We start from the raw sequence: 20,406 nt of genomic DNA, 5'->3' as shown, positions 1-20,406 counted from the left end.
TCAATGATGTTTCTCATAGAAATAGAGAAAGCAAATATGAAATTCATCTGGAAGCATAAAAGACCCAAAATAGCCAAAGCAATCCTGAGAAGAAAGAGTGATTCAGGAGGTATCACAATACCAGACCTTAAATTCTACTACAGAGCAATAGTAACATGGTATTGGCAACAAAATAGACAGGTAGACCAATGGTACAAAACAGAAGGCACAGAGACAAACCCACATAAGTACAGTTATCTCATACTAGACAAGGGTGCCAAAAACATACAATAGAGAAAAGATAGCCTGTTCAACATATAGTGCTGGCAAAACAGGAAATCCATATGTAATAAAATGAAATTAAACCCCTACCCCTACCTCTCATCCTGAACAAAATTTAACTTGAAATGAATCAAGGATCTAGGAATTAGACCTGAGACCCTTCACCAAAGAGCAGAAAAGTAGGCCTGAATCTTCATCATGTTCGCTTAGGAACTGACTTCCTTAATAAGATTCCCAAAGTACAAGAAATCAAAGCAAGAATCAATAAATGGGATGAATTCAAACTAAAAATCTTTTTCTCAGCAAAGAAAACAATCAATAATGTGAAAAGAGAGCTACAGAGTGGGAGAAAATCTTTACCACATGCACTTCAGATAGAGTACTAATCTCCAAAGTTTATAAAGAACTTAAAAATCTTTACACCAAAAATACAAAGAACCCAATCAATAAATGGGCTAAGAAACTAGGCAGACACTTCACAGAAAAAGATATACAAGTGATCAACAAATATATGAAAAAGGGTTCATTATCTCTAGTAATTAGAGAAATGCAAATCAAAACCACCCTAAGATTATATCTAACTCCAATTAGAATGATTATTATCAAGAACACATGCAATAATAAGTGTTGGCATGGATGTGAGGTAAAAGGCACACCCATACATTGATGGTGGAGTTGCAAATTGGTGCTTCCACTCTGGAAAGCACTACGGAGATTCCTTAGAAAACTTGGAATGGAATCACCATTTGACCCAGCTATCCCATTCCTCTGTTTATGCCCAAAGGACTTAAAATCAGCATACTACAGTAAAGCAGCCACATCAATGTTTAGAGCAGCTCAAGTCACAATAGCTAAATTGTGGAACCCAACTAGATGCCCTTCAATTTATGAATGGATAAAGAAACTGTGGTGTATATACACAATGGAATGTTACTCAACCATAAAGAAGAATAAAATTATGCCATTTGTTTGTAAATGGATGGAGTTAGAGAATATCATGCTAAGTGAAATAAGCCAATTCCAAAAAACCAAAGACCAAATGTTTTCTCTGATAAGTGAATGATGATACAGAAGCAGGGGATGGTAAGAGAATAATGGAGGTGCTTTGGATTATGTAGAGGGAAATGGTGCGGGAAGGGTGGGGGAAGGAAAGATAATGGACTAAGACAGACGTTATTACCCTATATACATGTATGATTACATGAATGGTGTGAATCTACACTGTGTACAACTATAGAAATGAAAAGTTGTACCCCATTTGTGTACAATGAATAAAAATGCAGTCTGTAAAAATAATAAATAATAAATAAATAAATGAGAGAGAGAGGCAAACCCCGAAGACCCAAGACTACTGCCTCTACCCTCTACACATAAAGCAGAGGTGTCATCCTGGGAGAAGGTCACTGTCCCTTCCTCTGGAATAGTGCTTCAGAGGTTTTTGCCCAGGAGGAGAGGCACCCTTTTGTTTTAGTCTGTTATCCAAAATATGCAAAGTCTCAACAATAAGAAAGCAAACAATCTGATTTTAAAATGAGCCAAAAACTTAAACCAAAAAAGATAACAAATTGACATATGAAAAGATGCTCCACAAGAAAAAGGAACAATTTTACACTGTTTTGGTAGATTTGTAAATTAGTACAACCATTGTGGAAATCAATGGGGAGGTTCCTCAAAAGACTCAAAGTGGAACCTTCATATGACTCAGCTGTCTACTCCTTAGTATTTATCCTGTAGAATTAAAGTCATCATGCAATAGTGATATATGCATGCCCATGTTTATAGCAGCATAATTCACAATAGCCACACTATGGAACCAGCCTAGGTATCCATCACTGGATGAATGGATAAAGAAAATGTGGTACATACACAATGGAGTTTTATTCAGCTACTAATAAAAATGAAATTACGTCATTTGCAGGAAAATGAATGGAACTTAAGAACACTATGTTAAGCAAAATAAATCAAACTCAGAAAGTCAAGGTTCATATGTCTTCTCTATATGTGCAAGCTAGAGAAGAAAAAGATAAGAAAAGTGAAGAGGATCACATGAAAATCAGAGATCAGTAAAGTAGAGGAAAGGAACCAGGGAGTGGGAAGCGAAGGGGGAAAGGGGAAATATACTAGGGAATAATATTAGCAAAATTATATTGTTATATTGTATGCATGCACAACTATGTAACAACAAATCCCAATACTGGATACAACTATAATGCATCAATTTAAAAATGTAGAGGAAAAAAAAAAGAAATTCACAACCCTGACAACAACAAACGTTGGTGAGGATGTAGAGCAACAAGAATTCTGTCTTTGCTGGTGGGAATGCAAAACGGTACAATCATTTAAGGAGATTAAACACTCTTACCTTACAATCCGTTAATTGTACTCCTTCAAGTTTACTCAATGGAACTGAACACTTAACGTTCACACAGAAACTTGCATGTGGATGTTTATAGCAGCTTTATTTATCATTGCTAGAACTTGGAAGCAGTCAAGAAGCCCTCACATAGGCCAATGGATAAATGAACTAGTCAACAGAAAATGGACTACGGCTCATTGTTAAAAAGAAATGAGTTATCAACCATGAGAAGACATGGAGGAAACTCAAATGCATATTGTTAAATGAAAGAAATCAATATGAAAAAGTTCCATACTGTATAATTCCAATTCTAGGATGTTTTGGCCCAAAACTATGGATATGGTGAAAAAAAAAAAAAGTCTTTATTATGTGTTGGAGGAGGAGGAATAGCTTGAACACAGAGGATGAGTAGCACTGAAGTTATCCTGTAGGACACATATTGGTGGATACCTGACATTATACCTTTGTCCAAAACCACAGAATATACATTGCCAAGCGTGAACCCTAACATAAACTGTGGACTTTGAATGATGACATCTGTGTAGGCTCGATTGTGAGAAATGCACCACACAAGTGGGGAACATTGATAACAGGAGAGGCTGCGCATCTGTGTGTGTGAGGAGGTTGGGAGCAGAGACTAAATCTCCATAGCTTCCTCACCATGTTGCGGTGAACCTACAACTGTTCTTAAAATAATAATAATAATTCTTAAAAAAGAAATCAGCTGGAAATTAATGAAGCCTAAAAGTTGTGTGTGATACCAACAAACATCTTAACAGAGAGATCAGGGAAATATAAAAGATGAACTTTTTTAAAAAATAGAAAAACACTGACTATAAATACTACCCTTTCAGTACTTATATCAAACATAAATTGAATAAATATACCAAATAAAAAGAAAGTATTGGCTGAATGGATTTTTTAAAAATGTAATCCAGCTGTCAGGTTAGATTCAAAGACTCAAAGAGATTGAAAGGAAAAGGCTAGAAAAGAATATATTGCACAAATAGTAGCAACAACCAAAAAAAAAATATCCCAACAACTACAGTGGCTGCGTAAATATAAAACTGAGACAAAATTGTTTCTAGAGGCAAAAAAAAAAAAAATTTCATAATGATTCATACACATGAAATCAGCAACAGCCCTCCAGGAAGATAAATCAGCATCCACAGTTGCTAAAATATTAGATTAAAATTTCTAGTTTTTCAAAAATAATTACAAGATACAAAGGAGGAGGATGAAGATAGTGACCCATACTCTGGGGTAGAAAATGTCATTGAGGGGGCAATCCAAGATGGTGGACTAGAGGGTGACTGCATCTCCAGTCGCTCCAGAACCCAGGATTCAAAAAGGGGAGGCATTGAGAGACTCCAACTAAAATAGAGCCACGGGGTAGGTCTCCCCCACCAGGTGAAGCTCAGCCTGGGCAGCAGGTCCAGATAGGGGCGGCTTATCAGAGCAGGGCAAGGCAGCTAGAGTCTTCCCCAGGTGGCCCTGCTCACTCCAGTGGTGGGCTTCTCCCACCCGGACAGCTTCTCGGAGCAGGCCACCCGGTGAGAGCCTTTCTGCACAGAACCACCTCCAAGTCCTGGAGCCAGCGGTGAGCTCCAGCCCGCAAGAAGCTTCAGGGACCAGGACAGGGCAGCCAGGGACTTCCCCAAGCAGCCCGGCTCCCTCCAGTGGGAGGCTCCTTTCAAGGCTAGTTTCTTGGAGCACACCACCCAGTGAGAGCCTTTCTACACAGAGCCAGCCACAAGTCCCGGAGCCAACGGAGAGCTCCAACCCACAGGCAGGCTCTGGGACCAGGGTAGGGCAGCCAGAGACTTCTCCAAGGAGCCCTGCCCCCTGCGGACACAGGCTCTTTCCACGGGGCGATCCAAGATGGCAGACTAGAGGGTGACTGCATCTCCAGTCACTGCAGAACCCAGAATTCAAAAAGGGGAGGCACTGAGAGACTCAGACTAAAATAGAGCCACGGAGTGAGTCTCCCCCACCGAGTGAAGCTGGGCCTAGGCGGCAGGCCCGGATAGGGGCGGCTTATCAGAGCAGGGCAGGGCAGCTAGAGTCTTCCCCAGGTAGCCCTGCTCACCCCGGTGCTGGGCTCCTGCCACATAGCCAGCTTCTCGGAGAAGGCCACCCAGTGAGAGCCTTTCTGCACAGAACCAGCTCCAAGTCCCGCCAGCGGTGAGCTCCGGCCCGCAGGCAGCTTCAGGGACCGGGACAGGGCAGCCAGGGACTTCCCTAAGCAGCCCGGCTCCCTCGGGCGGCAGGCTCCTTTCAGGGCCAGCTTCTTGGAGCAGACCGCCCAGTGAGAGCATTTCTGCACAGAGCCAACTCCAAGCCCTGGAACCAGTAGCAGGGTAGGGGCAGTTTTCTTCGGAAGCACTGCATTATCAAGTTCCTCCAAGACTTCAGGCTACTGAAGGCTGGGAGGTGATACACTGGAAATCTACAGGGACACTATAAGCCAAAAGAGGAAATCTGCAATATCTCAGAGTCCCATTGACATCCAACCAATATGAGAAAACAAGGGAAGAAAATGTCCCAAACAAACCTAGATACTATATCAATAAAATCCAATGACAGCACAGCAGAAGAAATGTCAGAAAGGGAGTTCAGAATGTACATAATTAAAACAATCAGGGAAGCAAACAAGGAGATGAAAGAACAAATGCAGGCATTGATGGAGGAGATGAAAGAGCAAATGCAGGCATTAAATGATTGCACCAATTAACAGTTAAAAGAGCAAATACAGGAAGCAAGAGATCATTTCAATAAAGAGTTAGAGATATTGAAAAAAAAACAAACAGAAATCCTTGAAATGAAGGAAACAATAAACCAAGTTAAAAACTCCATACAAAGCATAACCAATAGGATAGAAAACCTGGAAGACAGAACCTCAGACATTGAAGACAAAATATTTAATCTTGAAAACAAAGTTGACCAGAGAAGATGGTAAAAAATCATGAACATAATCTACAAGAATTTGGGATATCATGAAAAGGCCAAATTTAAGAATTATTGGGATTGAGGAAGGCTTAGAGAAACAAACCAAAGGAATGAACAATCTATTCAATGAAATAATATCAGAAAATTTCCCAAATCGGAAGAATGAAATGGAAAACCAAGTACAAGAGGCTTATAGGACTCCAAATATACAAAATTACAAAAGACCCACACCAAGGCACATTATTATGAAAATACCTAACATACAAAATAAAGACAGAATTTTAAAAGCCACAAAAGAAAAGAATCAAATTACACTCAGGGGGAAACCAATAAGAATATCAGCAGATTTTTCGATCCAGACCCTAAAAGCTAGAAGGGCCTGGAACATTACCAAGCCCTGAAAGAAAATGGATGCCAACCAAGAATCTTATACCCAGCAAAACTTACTTTCAGATTTGATGATGAAATAAGATCCTTCCATGATAAACAAAAGCTAAAGGAATTCACAAAAAGAAAGCCAGCATTACAGAACATTCTCAGCAAAATATTCCATGAGGAAGCGATGAAAAACAGCGATGCAAATCATCAACGGGAGGAACTAGCCTAAAGGAATAGCCAAATAAAGGAAAAACCAAATCATGTCAAAAAACAAAAATTAGTCAAATGACTGGGAATACAAATCGTATCACAAAAATAACCCTGAATGTTAATGGCCTGAACTCATCAATCAAAAGACATAGACTGGCAGATTGGATTAAAAAGAAAAATCCAACAATATGCTGCCTGCAAGAGACTCATCTCATAGAAAGAGATACCCATAGACTAAAGGTGAAAGGATGGAAAAAACATACCATGCACACGGACACAGCAAAAAAGCTGGAGTATCCATCCTCATTTCAGATAATGTGGACTTCAAGCCAAAATAGTCAGAAGGGATAAAGAAAGACATCACATACTGCTTAAGGGAAGAATAAATCAGCAAGACATAACAATCATAAATATCTATGCCCTGAACATTGGCTCATCCATGTACGTCAAACAAATCCTTCTCAATTCCAGAAATCAAATAGACCACAACACAATAATACTAGGCGATTTTAACACACTTCTCTCACCGCTGGATAGATTTCCAAACACACCAAAATGAATAAAGAAACCATAGATCTCAATAACACAATCAACAATTTAGACTTAACTGATTTATATAGAATATACCATCCAACAAAGAACGAATACACTTTCTTCTCAGCAGCACATGGATCCTTCTCTAAAATAGACCATATTTTATGCCACAAAGCAAATATAAAAAGACAGAGATACTACCTTGTACTCTATCAGATCATAATGGATTGAAATTAGAAATAAATAACAGAATAAAAAACAGAAACTTCTCCAATACTTTGAGATTACACTATTATGTGATGAATGGATAACAGAAGACATCAGGAGGGAAATTTAAAAATTCTTGGAAGGAAACGAGAACAAAGACACATCATATCAAAATCTCTGGGACACTATGAGAGCAGTACTTAGAGGAAGATTTATTTCATGGGGCGCATTCAACAAAAGATGTAGAAATCAACAAATAAACGACTTAACACTACAGCACAAAGCCCTAGAAAAAGAAGAGCAGACCACACCAAAAGTAGTAGAAGACAGGAAGTAGCTAAAATCAGAGCTGAAATCAATGAAACTGAAACAAAAGAAACAATCAGAAAAATTAACAAAATAAAGAGTTGGTTCATTGAAAAATAAACAAAATTGATAAACTCTTAGCCACACTAACAAAGAAAAGAGGGAGAAAACTCAAATTACTAAAATTCGGAATGAATAAGGAAATATCACAACAGACACGAGTGAAATACAAAACATAATTAGAAGCTATTTTGAAAATCTATACTCCAACAAAACAGAAAACCTCGAAGACATCAACAAGTTTCTAGAGACATATGAATTACCTAAACTGAACGAGGAGGACATACACAACTTAAATAAATCAATTTCAAGCAATGAAATAGAAGAAGTCACCAAAATCCTACCAACAAAGAAAAGTCCGGGACCAGATGGGTTCTTAACCAAGTTCTACAAAACCTTTAAAGAAGAACTCATTCCAATACTCCTCAAAGTATTCCATAAATAGAAGAGGAGGGAACCTTCCCAAACTCATTCTATGAAGCCAGTATCACTCTGTCTGACACCTAAACCAGACAGAGACACATTGAGGAAAGAAAATTTCAGACCAATATCCTTAAGGAACATTGATGCAAAAATTCTCAACACAATTTTAGCAAATCACATACGAAAATATATTAAAAAGATAATGCACCTGGGTTTTATCCCAGGGATGCAAGGTTGGTTCAACATCCGGAAATCAATAAACGTAATTCACCATATCAACAGACTTAAAGTTAAGAATCACATGATTATTTCAATAGATGCAGAAAAAGCATTTGATAAAATACAGCATCCCTTCATGCTCAAAACACTAGAAAAAATCAGGGTAGTGGGAACATCCCTTAACATTGTAAAGGCCATCTACACTAAGCCCATGGCCAATATCATTCTAAATGGTGAAAAACTGAAAGCATTCCCCCTAAAAACTGGAACAAGGCAGGGATGCCCTCTTTCACCACTTCTATTCAACATTGTCCTTGAGACTCTAGCCAGAGCAATTAGACAAACCAAGGAAATTAAAGGAATACGAATTGGAAAAGAAGAACTCAAACTATCCCTGTTCGCTGATGACATGATTATATATTTAGAGGAACCTGGAAATTCCACCAGAAAACTCTTAGAACTCATAAGTGAATTCAGTAAAGTAGCAGATTACAAGATCAATGCTCATAAATCCAATGCATTTTTATACATAAGTGATGAAGCTTCAGAAAGAGAAATTAGGAAAACTACCCCATTCACAATAGCATCGAAAAAAATAAAATACTTGGGAATCAATCTCACAAAAGAGGTAAAAGACCTCTACAATGAGAACTACAGAACACTAAAGAAAGAAATTAAAGAACACCTTAGAAGATGGAAAGATCTCCCATGTTCTTGGATAGGCAGAATTAATATTGTCAAAATGGCCATACTACCTAAAGTGCTATACAGATTCAATACAATTCCAATTAAAATCCCAATGAAGTACCTTACAGAAATAGAGCAAGCAATTATGAAATTCATCTGGAAGAATAAAAAACCCAGAATAGCTTAAACAATCCTCAGTAGAAAGAGCGAAGCAGTGGGTATCGCAATACCAGATCTTCAACTCTATTACAAAGCAATAGTAACAAAAACGGCATGGTATTGGTACCAATATAGACAGGCAGATCAATGGTACAGAATAGAGGACACGGACACAAACCCAAATAAATACAATTTTCTCATACTAGACAAAGGTGCCAAAAATATGCAATGGAGAAAAGATAGCCTCTTCAACAAATGGTGTTGGGAAAACTGGAAATCCATATGCAACAGAATGAAATTAAACCCTTATCTCTCACCCTGCACAAAACTCAACTCAAAATGGATCAAGGACCTCAGAATCAGACCAGAGACCCTGCATCTTATAGAAGAAAAATTAGGTCCAAACCTTCAACTTGTTGGCTTAGGATCAGACTTCCTTAACAGGACTCCCATAGCACAAGAAATAAAAACAAGAATCAACCACTGGGATAGATTCAAACTAAAAAGCTTTCTCTCAGCAAAGGATACTATCAGTAATGTGAAGAGAGAGCCTACAGACTGGGAGAATATCTTTGCCACTCATACTTCAGATAGAGCACTAATCTCCAGAATCTATAAAGAACTCAAAAAACTCTACACCAAGAATACAAATAATCCAATCAACAAATGGGCTAAGGAAATGAACAGACCCTTCACAGAAGAAGATCTACAAGCAATCAACAGATATATGAAAAAATGTTCAACATCTCCAGTAATAAGAGAAATGCAAATCAAAACCACCCTAAGATTCCATCTCACCCCAATTAGAATGGCGATTATCAAGAACACAAGCAACAATAGGTGTTGGCCAGGATGTGGGAAAAAGGTACACTCATACATTGTTGGTGGGGTTGCAAATTAGTGCAGCCACTCTGAAAAGCAGTATGGAGATTCCTCAGAAAGCTTGGAATGGAACCACCATTTGACCCAGCTATCCCACTCCTTGGCCTTTACCCAAAGGACTTAAAATCAGCATACTACAGAGATACAGCCACATCAATGTTCATTGTTGCTCAATTCACCATAGCCAATTGTGGAACCAACCTCGATGCCCTTCAGTTGATGAATGGATAAAGAAACTGTGGCGTATATATACAATGGAATATTACTCTGCCATGAGGAATGATAAAATTATGGCATTTGCAGGCAAATGGATGAAATTGGAGAATATCATGCTAAGGGAGATAAGCCAATCTCAAAAACTAAAGGATGAATGATCTTGCTGATAAGTGGATGAGGTCATATAATGGGGGGAGGGAGGGGTTAGCATTAGGGTTAGGATTTGGTTTAGGGTTAGGGATAAAGAGGGTGGTAAGAATGGAGGAAGGAAGGACAGTATAGAGGAAAAAGGGGGGGAGGGGTGGGAGGGGTGGGGGGAAGGGAAAAAAATAACAGAATGAATCAAACAACATTACCCTATGTAAATTTATGATTACACAAATGGTATGCCTTGACTCCATGTACAAATAGAGAAACAACATGTATCCCATTTGTTTACAATAAAAAAAAGAAAATGTCATTGAGGGGGCTGGACATTGAATTTAGTAAAATTTCAAAGCAAATTTTGAATATGCTCATGGAACTAAATGAAATCATGCCTACAGAATTGAAAAGTGACAGCAGTCATGCATTAAATAGAGAATATCATAAAAAGATATTTTTAAGAGAACAGAATGGTAATTTTGGAATTGAAAAATACAAGCGAAAAAACCAACTAGGTCATCTCAATTGCAGATTTGAAATGACACAAAAAGACTTACTGAAAATGAAATAGATCAATAGAAAGTATGCAATCTGAAGAACACAGAGAAAAAGAATGAAGAAAAATAAAACATAAAAAAATTATGGGACACAATCTAGCAAATCAACATGTGTATAATGGGAGCTTCAGAAAGAAGAAATACATTTTAAGAGAAAAGAGAAAAAACATGTATGAAAAAAATAATAACCCCAAACTATCCAAATACCCATATTTGATTAAAAATGCCAGAGACCTGAAAAGCTGAAAAGAAAAAAATAACAAATAGGATAAACACAGAGAGATCCACTCCTTGATGCAACATAATCAAACTACTGAAAGACAAAATAAAACCTCAAAAGCAGCAACAGAAAAGTTACTTGATATGCACAAGGGGAAAACAATATAGCTAAGCACTGACTTCCCATAAGAAAAAATGGAGAACAGCAGGCAGCAGGACGATACCTAGGACTGCCGAAAGGAAACTACCAAGAATTCTGCAGAGATCAAGCAAAACAGCACTTTGACAATCAAAGCAATATAAAGACATTTGTGTATCTGCAAAGACAGAGAATTTGCAGCTAGCAGACTTGCTTTACAAGATATACTGAAAGAAATTCTTCAGGGTGACCCCCACATGACAGCTTAAATTCATACAAAACAATGAAGAGTTCTGGAAAAGGTAAGTACTGAGGATAGATGATAGATAGATGAGAGATAGGTAGATAGAAGATAAAACTATATATTTTCTCTTTTTTAATTGACTTAAAATACATTTCATAAAATAATAATAAAACTGTACATTAGGCATATAACATAGAGATATAACACTGGACAAGAATGGCACAAAGGAGAGAGGACAAAATTGAAATATGGGCAAGATTTCTATATTTTGTCAGAAGTTAGTATTAGTTCAATATATGTACATATATATACACACACATATATATGTATATGTAATACATATTTGTGATAAATCAAGATGGGTATTTAACCCATAGAGCAGTTAAAAATAATTCAAAAATATGACTTTAAAAAAATAAACAAAGAAGAGAATTAAAATAATACACAGAAAATATTCACACGAAATAAAGAAATGAAGGAGAGGGGAATAAATAATATATGAGACAATGAAAATATTAAAACAGCATACATGAACCCAACCATAACAACAATTTTGTTAAACGTAAATGAATTACACATTTCAATCAAAAGGGAGAAGGTTGTCATATTGGATTCTTTTTAAATGATAAAAAAAGAGTAATAAAGAATGAGCTGAGTTGGCTTTACCAATATCAGACAAAATACACTAAGCCAACATTATCACCAGACAAAAAGAGGGGCATTTGATAATGATAAAATGAGATTCATTGACCCAGCTATCCCACTCCTCGGCCTATACCCAAAGGACTTAAAATCAGCACACTACAGAGATACAGCCACATCAATGTTCATAGCAGCTAAATTCACAATAGCCAGACTGTGGAACCAACCTAGATGCCCTTCAATTGATGAATGGATAAAGAAAACTGTGGTATATATATATATACAATGGAATATTACTCAGCCATATCAGCCATAAAGAATAATAAAATTATGGCATTTGCAGGCAAATGGATGAAATTGGAGAATATCATGCTAAGTGAGTTAAGCCAATCTAAAAAATCCAAAAGACGAATGATCTCACTGATAAGCGGATGATGACACATAATGGGGGGTGGGAGGGAGGCAAGAATGGAGGAAGGAGGGACTGTATAGAGGGAAAAGAGAGGTGGGAGGGGTGGGGGGGAGGAAAAAAATAACGCAATGAATCAAACATCATTACTCTATGTAAATGTATGCATATGCAAATGGTATGCTGTTACTCCATGTACAAACAGAAACAACATGTATCCCATTTGTTTACAATAAAAATAAATTTTAAAAAAAAAGTGAGATTCATTTGGATGTAACAACAGGTCCCAAGATACACAAAGCAAAAACTGACACATTTGAAAGGAAAAATACATAAATTCAGCTATACAAGTTGGAGATTGAAATATCTCACTTTTAGAACAATTACCCAGAATATCAGTAATGTATAGAAGAGTTAAACAAAAATATTAACAGGCATGAATTTTATGACATTTATAGAACATTCCAGCAAACAACACCAAAACACACTTACCTTTCAAGCAGAAGAAAACAAACCAATGCTATAGTGACCACAAAACAAACCTCAATAAAATTAAAAGGATTGAAACCATACAAAGTGTGCCCTGTGACCACAACTGAATTAAACTAAAAATCAAAAACAAAGTGAAGCATGGATGATCCCTAATATTTGGAACTTTAAAAATCTACTTTTAAATAACTCATAAAACAAAAATAAATTACATGGAAAATTAGAAAATAATTTTTCATTTTCACTAAATGAAAATGAAAGTACAATACATGCTAACCTTAGGGAATGCAAAAAGCAATGCTTTAGAAGAAATCACTAGGGGAGTAGTATTTTTCTGTCAGTAAAACTTTGAGGAAGCCACAAATTCATAAATAGTCTCAAGATTAAAATATGTTGTGAATAATTCTGCAACAACAATTGTAACTGAAACAACACCTATTGTTCACTCTTTTCCATGTCAGCACAGAAGTATTCAAATATAATACAAACAGAACTACATTAAAAAATTAAAGGTAATGTTATCCTAGCCAGGCACACCTGTAATTCCAGAAACTTGGGAGGTTGAGGCAGGAGGATCAAGAGTTCAAAGCCAGCCTCAGCAAAAGTGAGGCACTAAGCAACTCAGGCAGACCCTGTCTCTAAATAAAATACAAAATAGGGCTGGGGATGTGGCTCAGTGGTTGAGTGTCCCTGAGTTCAATCCCTGGTACCCTCCCCACCCCCAGAAAAAAAGTAATGTTACCCTGTAAACTTGCTGTCATAAGTCATTTTTCTCCAGATGCAACTTTGAGCAAATTCTACTTTTCTATGGACATATAATAATTGTACATATTATGGGGAATGGTATGATGATTTGATGGACCTATACCTATACAATGTGTAATGTTCAAATCAGGATAGTCAGCATTTCCATCTCCTTAAACATTTCAGATCATTCTCCTTTATAGCAAATGAAATTAGAAAAGTTTACAAGCCACAAAGAGATTGTGCAAAGAGGAAGAAGGAGGAGGAGGAAGAGAAGGAGAAGGAGGAGCAGCAACCAAATAGTTTCAACAAAAATATTTAGAAGGTTTAGGTAAAAATTGGTTAACTTAAAATAGTCCAATTACAAATTTCATAATTTTCTACTTAGTAATATGTAGAAAAACTTATAGACTTAGACTTTCATTGTTTACTAAATAAAATATGAAATTCAAAAATCAAACAAAAACATTGCAAAGTTCTAAAGTCTTACCTCCATCAATACAAAGAGCGCAGCAAAGAACAGAAGGGTTGCCCATTCCACTCTGTGTAGAATTATCTCAAAATCATGGATATCAGCTAAAATCAGCAACCAGATGGCACCCAGAATAGCAATCCACCCTGAAAATCAAGAAAATGGAGATATATGTGTTCAATTGTTAACAGACCAATTAATTTTTCTTCTCTGATTAATCCCTTATTGAGGATAATGGATATGCTGCAAACTACATGTTTTTTTAAATGAATAGTTTCTATTTTGATTTATGTGTAGATTCATTAAACCAACACTATAATCAAGACAATGCACATATTCATTACTGCCCAAGGTTCATGCATGCCCATGCTTTCTACCTCTCCAGGTCCTATGGCCCCACACACTCAGTAAACTATTCATCCCTTTTCTTTCACTATGGATTAGTTTACCTTTTTCTATTTTCTATGAATATAGATTCTCTATTAATCATATAGTATGTATATTTTTCTGTTTCTCAAAGGACAGATCATGTTAGAAAATCAATAGCATAATTATTTTAAGATTTTTTGGTGTTGGTTTGTGGATCAATAGTTCATTCTTTGTCATTGCTTACTGTACACCATGATATGGCTAGGACACATTGTACCGTTCACCCTTTGATGGATCTCTGGATTGTTTCATGTTCAACTATTACAAATGAGTATGCTATTAACATTCACATACAATTCCCTGTATATATATATATATATATATATATGCTTTCCATTCTCTTGGGTAAATATCTAGGAATGGGATGCTTTGATGAGGTTAATATCACGGAATGTTGTATAGAATACTTATTTCTTATTTTGTTAATTTTTAATTTTTAGAGACTGCATTTTGATTCATTGTACACAAATGGGGTACATCATTTTGTTTCTAAGGTTGTGCACGATGTAGAGTCATACCATCGTGGAATCATACATGTAAATAGGGAATACTTATTTTTAAGAAATGGAAAAACTGTTTTCCAAAAGGGTTATATCATTTTACAATCCCACCAGCAGTGCATAAGAATTCCATTTCCTCCACATCTTTACTGAGCCTTGGTCCGTCTTTCTGATTTTGGACATTCCCAAGGGTGTGAGAGGTTATTCTATTGTGGTTTCAAATTGTATTTCCCTAATGATTCATCATATTGAGTATCTTTTCATAGACTTATTCACCATCCGAATATTTTCTTTCATCAAGTTTTTGTTCAAATAGTTTACTCACTGACAGAGCTGAGTATAAGCAGAAGAAAAGAAATAACAAAGATTGAAACAAGAATCAATGAAATAGAAAGATGGAAAAATATTGGGGAAAAGCAATGATACCAAAATCTGGTTCTTTGAGAAAATCGATAACACTAATATACTTAGCCAATCTGAATAGGGTAAAAAGTGAGAAGACAAAATTGCTGATATCAAGAGCAAGATTGATATCATGATTACAGTTTCTATAGACATAAAATGTATCCATTTTTATAACTGCCATAACAATCAAACACAGTGCCTTAATACAACTATTCATTAAGCACGTTTTTCATAGGCCCTACATACAGTGGGTTTGCAGCAGGGTGTCTGATTCTCTCAGAAAGCCAAAGCCACGATGTTGGCTGCATTCCTTTCTAGAGTCTCTGGAAGAGAACTGTCTCCTTGCTCATTCAGGCTGTTTTCGTAATTCAATTCTTCACAGCTGTAAGAATGATGTCCTCATTGCCTTACTGGCTTTCACCCAAGAGCTATTCTCAGTTTCCAGAGGCCACCTCCATTTCCTGGCTCCATCTTCCCAGCCATGGTGAGTAAAGACCCTCTCATGCTTCAGTTATTTTCTGCCTCTTCTAACACATCTCCCTCAATGACCTTCCATCTTCTTCTTCCATTTTTAAGGGTCCATGTGGTTATATTAGGTCTACTTGAGTAATCCATGGATATCTACCTCTGTTAAGGTTTATAATCTTAATTTTACCCACAAAGTCCCTTGACTTGTAACAAAATATACCTAGACATCAACACTAGAAATTAAAATGTAGACAACTTTCAGGTGGAGACTGAAGGATATGTATGGATTAATGAGAGGAATTCACATTTTGACATTATAGAATCCATGACCGCTGTTATGTATCTATATTATTTATGTACTTTTTAGTTTTTCTTAAGAATGTCTTGTACAAATCCCTGCAATCTTTTGTGTATAAATTAGCACACTGATTCTAAAATTTATAATGCAAAGGACCTAGAATATCCAATGCAACTTTAAAAAAAAAGAAGAACCAAGTTGGAGAATATACACTATCTCACTACAAGACTTATCTGGAGCTCCAATTGTATAAAGCTAAAATAATTCATCAATGGAGAATCCAGAAATATATCCACACATTCATGGTCAATTGATTTCTGACAAAAGTTCAATGGTGATTCAGTGAAGAAAGGGGAATCTTCTTCAGAAATGGTGCTGCAACAATAGGGCATCCATATGCAAAAAAAATTTCAATCTGGTCTATTCATTAATCATATTCAAAAGTTAACACAAATAGATTGTAGGCCTGTAAGTAAAGTTTATAAGTATAAAACTTCTAGAAGAAAACACAGGAAAAATCTCTGGGACTTTGGGTTAGGCAAACCTTTCTTAGATACAATCCTAAAAGCATGATTCCTGAAAAGAAAGTTTTATATTAATGGGAATTTATCAAAATTATGAATTCCAGCTTTTCAAAAGGCACAGGTAAGTAGAAGTACAGTAAATGATATATTTTTCTCTATACATACATGGCTTTGATAAATCTTAATTTATAAATTAAATTAAGAGGTTGAAAATAATAACTAATAATAAAATAAAATAATTCACTATAATAAAAATTGTGTGAATATGTTCTCTCTCTCTGTCCCTGAAATATCTTACTGTACTTCATTCCCTTCTTGTGATGATGTGAAATCAAACAATGCCTACATGCTGATATGAAGTGAGGTGAGTGATGTAGGCATTGGATATAGCATTAGACCACTATAGAAGGCTTATCTGGACACCAGCACTGAGATACTGTGATAGTTGATGTGATAGCTGAGATGGCTACTAAGTGACCAGGACGGGTAGAGGACAAAGTGTGGACAAAAGGATGATCACATTCCAGGCAGAATGAAGAATAGCTGGAGATTTTTATCACACTGCTCATTTAAAATTTCTGAATTATTTATTTCTGGAATTTTCCATTAATATTGTTGGACCCTGGTTGACCCTGAGTTACAGAAACCACAGACAAAACCACAGATCATGGGACAGGGAGGGACTATTGTATAGGATTCAGTACTATGTGCATTTTCAGGCATCCACTGGGGTTCTTGGCACATATGTCTCACAGGTAAGGTGGTACCATTGTAGTTTGTGAAAAACAAGTGTTAATGAGCATGTGTAGAAATTGGAACCCTTACACACTGCTAACAGGAATATTCCAACTGCTGTGTAAAATATCTGACAGTTCCTCAAAAAGCTAAACATAGGATTACCACATGACCCACCGAGAACTGATTCTTGTACACCAATGATCATGGCAGCACTATTCACGACAGACAAATGTTGGAAACAACCCACGTGACCATCATCAGATGAATGGGTTTAAAAAAAGTGTCATGTAACACAATGCAATGTTACTCATGTCGTTCAGCCATATCTAGAATATGCAAACTTCTAGAAACAGAAAGCAGATTAGAGACTACGATGGACTGAGGAGGAGGGTGAGAATAGGAGTTATTGTTTTATCATTATTGAGTTTCGGTTTAGGGTGATGAGAAGTTTTGAAAGCTGTGATGATGGTCCATAATATTATGACTATAATTAGTGCCACCGAACTGTACATTCAAAAAAGGCTAAAATGGAACATTTGTATGTGATACATATTTTTACCACAATTTAAAAAAAAAAAAAGAAGGAAGATGTGTAGGAGAAGTGCATTGTCATTGAGGGTGTGTGGAACAGATGATAAAGCCTTACATAGCTGGTAAAGATGTCAGAACCACATTCTATTGACAGAAGTCTCAGATTTCCTAAAGCTAAGTAGACTGAGTTTTCCGTGGGCATTAGCTTCCTGGGTCTGATAGACTTTATTATTTGTCTTTGAACTCTCCAGAGCACCTACCCCAGTACACAGGACAGACACTTACTTACTTGGTCCATCACATCAAATGTTTGATTCCTTGATTGCTTTGCTAAAGATAGATTATCACATATTCTTTTTTTTTTCTTTTAATTCTTGATAAGAAAAAAAATTGCACTTTCCCTGGGTAGTAGCGCTTTTCTACAATCGGAAATGGCATCCCTTTATTTGCTCTGCAATATGGCAGTAAGAACCTCTCTCTGAGAGTCAGTAAAAACACAAGTTATTTTTCTTAAGCCTAAGAAATTCCAGTCATAACAGAAAGCTGGAAACTCCTCTAGGACTCTTTTTGCAGTTTTATTTTCTCTTATCATTTCTGGAGGCCTGAATTTTCACTCAGGCACAACTCCTGCCATAGCACTCCTCAGTCCAATTTCAGAATAGGTTTTATATTCACAGACTTTTGTCTTGTCAGGAAAATTCCCTGTAAAAACCTACAACTGAAGGGAGACTCACCTTGTCCTTGCCAAACCTCAATTTTCCCCTTAATTTTAAACACCCTGCCTGCAGAGCTGGCAACACTAATCAAACTCCTTGAACAAGAATATTTACTTGGTAATATCAAGTCCCTTAGCTGAGGAGCAAAATGGCACCTTCTAAATGGGACCCCCAGGTCACCATCAGCAGTGACCCATCCCATTCTCACTCAGCACCGGCTCCTTGATGACAATGATAGGGATGAAGTCATGGGGTATTTTATAATGTGCTGGAATCAAAAAACACTAATAGGAACATTACAATTTCCAGCTCTCACATTCTATTACAAATTCTAACAATGCGCCATTGAGACTATTCTCTTAAAAATTAAAAGTTTGGTTGAGTGGAGATGAATAGGGATAAAAAGCAGCATTTACCTGAGATGACTTTATCCTGTGGAGCTACTATCAAACCCCCTCCTTGAACACACATTCATTCTCACCAAGAGCTTTGCCATTCCTTCAGGCAAAATTTGTGATAAACGCTTGGTACTTTCATTTGTATCTCCAGCAGAGTCAAGTTTCAATGCAGAAGGAAAAGCTAAAGGAACCTCTTTTGCCCATTCCTAAAGCTCTGGGCAGCACAATTCAAGTGAGCATAGGACAAAGGCCTCCATTGCCTCCTTGGAACCCACCCATCATCTCCAGCAATCCAACCCAGGAGGAAACAGAGACTCCAAAGATTAGCTGGTTTTCTTCATGCTACACAGATTGCTGGGAGCAAAACTAGGATTCGATCCCCAATCTGCAGAAATTCTTTTCATGTCACCAAGTTGGATTCCTCTCCTGTGCTCAGTCTAGACGGAATTTTTCCACTATTTATGAATAAATCTGGTTTATTTATCTGAAACCTCTCCCCCAGGTGTGATTTGTTTACTCTACTGAGCAATGCAGTTTAATTTTGTTCTATCTGAAATCTCATGGTGTTTTACAAAGGATATTTTGAGCATGTTCCTGCATTTTGCAGCTGCCTTTTACCAAAAGCAAACTGTCCTAATGAAACCAGTACATACAGGTAAGATGAACCATCCCATGTGTCTAAAGCCACTCCAGCCACAACTCCAGAGAACACCTCAACCATCACTGCTCCTGTGTTCATCCCTGCAGCCAGGAAAACTCACACATGGGTCGTACAGACTCTGCATGATACAAGACAGCCTGCCTGCCTAACTTAGGTGAAGTAACCATAATGGCTACTCACTGCCTAAAATAGGCCAAATGAGCCTTGTCTCAAGTAATCGAGGACCTTTGGTTGCACAGCTAAGCTGTGGTTTTCTGTGAGGTAGCTCTAGCCCTGCCCTCAGTCATCATTTACCCAGGCAGTGGTCAACCCAGTCCTCCATCCTGAGAAATCCCAGCCCACAGCTGGGTGGGCGAGTAGGACAGCCGCGAGCTCAGAAGTGGTTAAGTTCTGTTACAGCACCATGCAAAGGGCCTTTGCTATGAGGCCCAAAGGAGAGCACCTCTAACTACCCGAGTAATTATTATATAGACAGACAGGTTTTCTCTTATGAAAAAAAAAAAAATGCCTGTTTTTTCTACTTGTCCTTTTAAATCCAGCCAAAGCCAGACTATTTTCATCCCCCTTGAGTTTCCTGAGCTGCTCAGCAATCAGCCTGAATGGGTCACTCACCTGCCATTAGGGCCTGCGCCAGGCACTGTTTCTGAGGCCTCCATGTACGTGAACTGAGTCAGTCCTCACAGCAACTCTGCGTAGAGAGGCAGGGAGCCAGTGCAGAACTGGAGGGAGGCTAGGACTAGGAAGATCTAGCTCCAGATATGCCGCTCTCCCTTTTACATCCAGGGGAGCAAGCTTGTAACCTCCCAAGGTGCTGGCTTAGACCAAGACATCA

At 37.3% G+C, this 20,406-nt stretch overlaps 1 protein-coding gene across 4 annotated transcripts in view; it reads right to left on the bottom strand.

Moving 5' to 3' along the window:
- OCA2 (OCA2 melanosomal transmembrane protein) overlaps positions 1-20,406 on the bottom strand; it is a 394,493-nt gene that overhangs the window by 197,729 nt on the left and 176,358 nt on the right. For all 4 annotated transcript variants that reach the window (XM_079128438.1, XM_079128436.1, XM_079128437.1 and 1 more), the window contains exon 19: positions 13,925-14,052. In XM_079128438.1, coding sequence (XP_078984564.1) covers positions 13,925-14,052 — 128 coding nt within the window. The remainder of the gene's footprint in view (positions 1-13,924; positions 14,053-20,406) is intronic.

This window comes from Sciurus vulgaris, assembly GCF_902686455.1.
Source record: "Sciurus vulgaris genome assembly, chromosome: 2".
NCBI lineage: Eukaryota > Metazoa > Chordata > Mammalia > Rodentia > Sciuridae > Sciurus > Sciurus vulgaris.
This window is presented reverse-complemented; position numbering and strand designations above follow the sequence as displayed.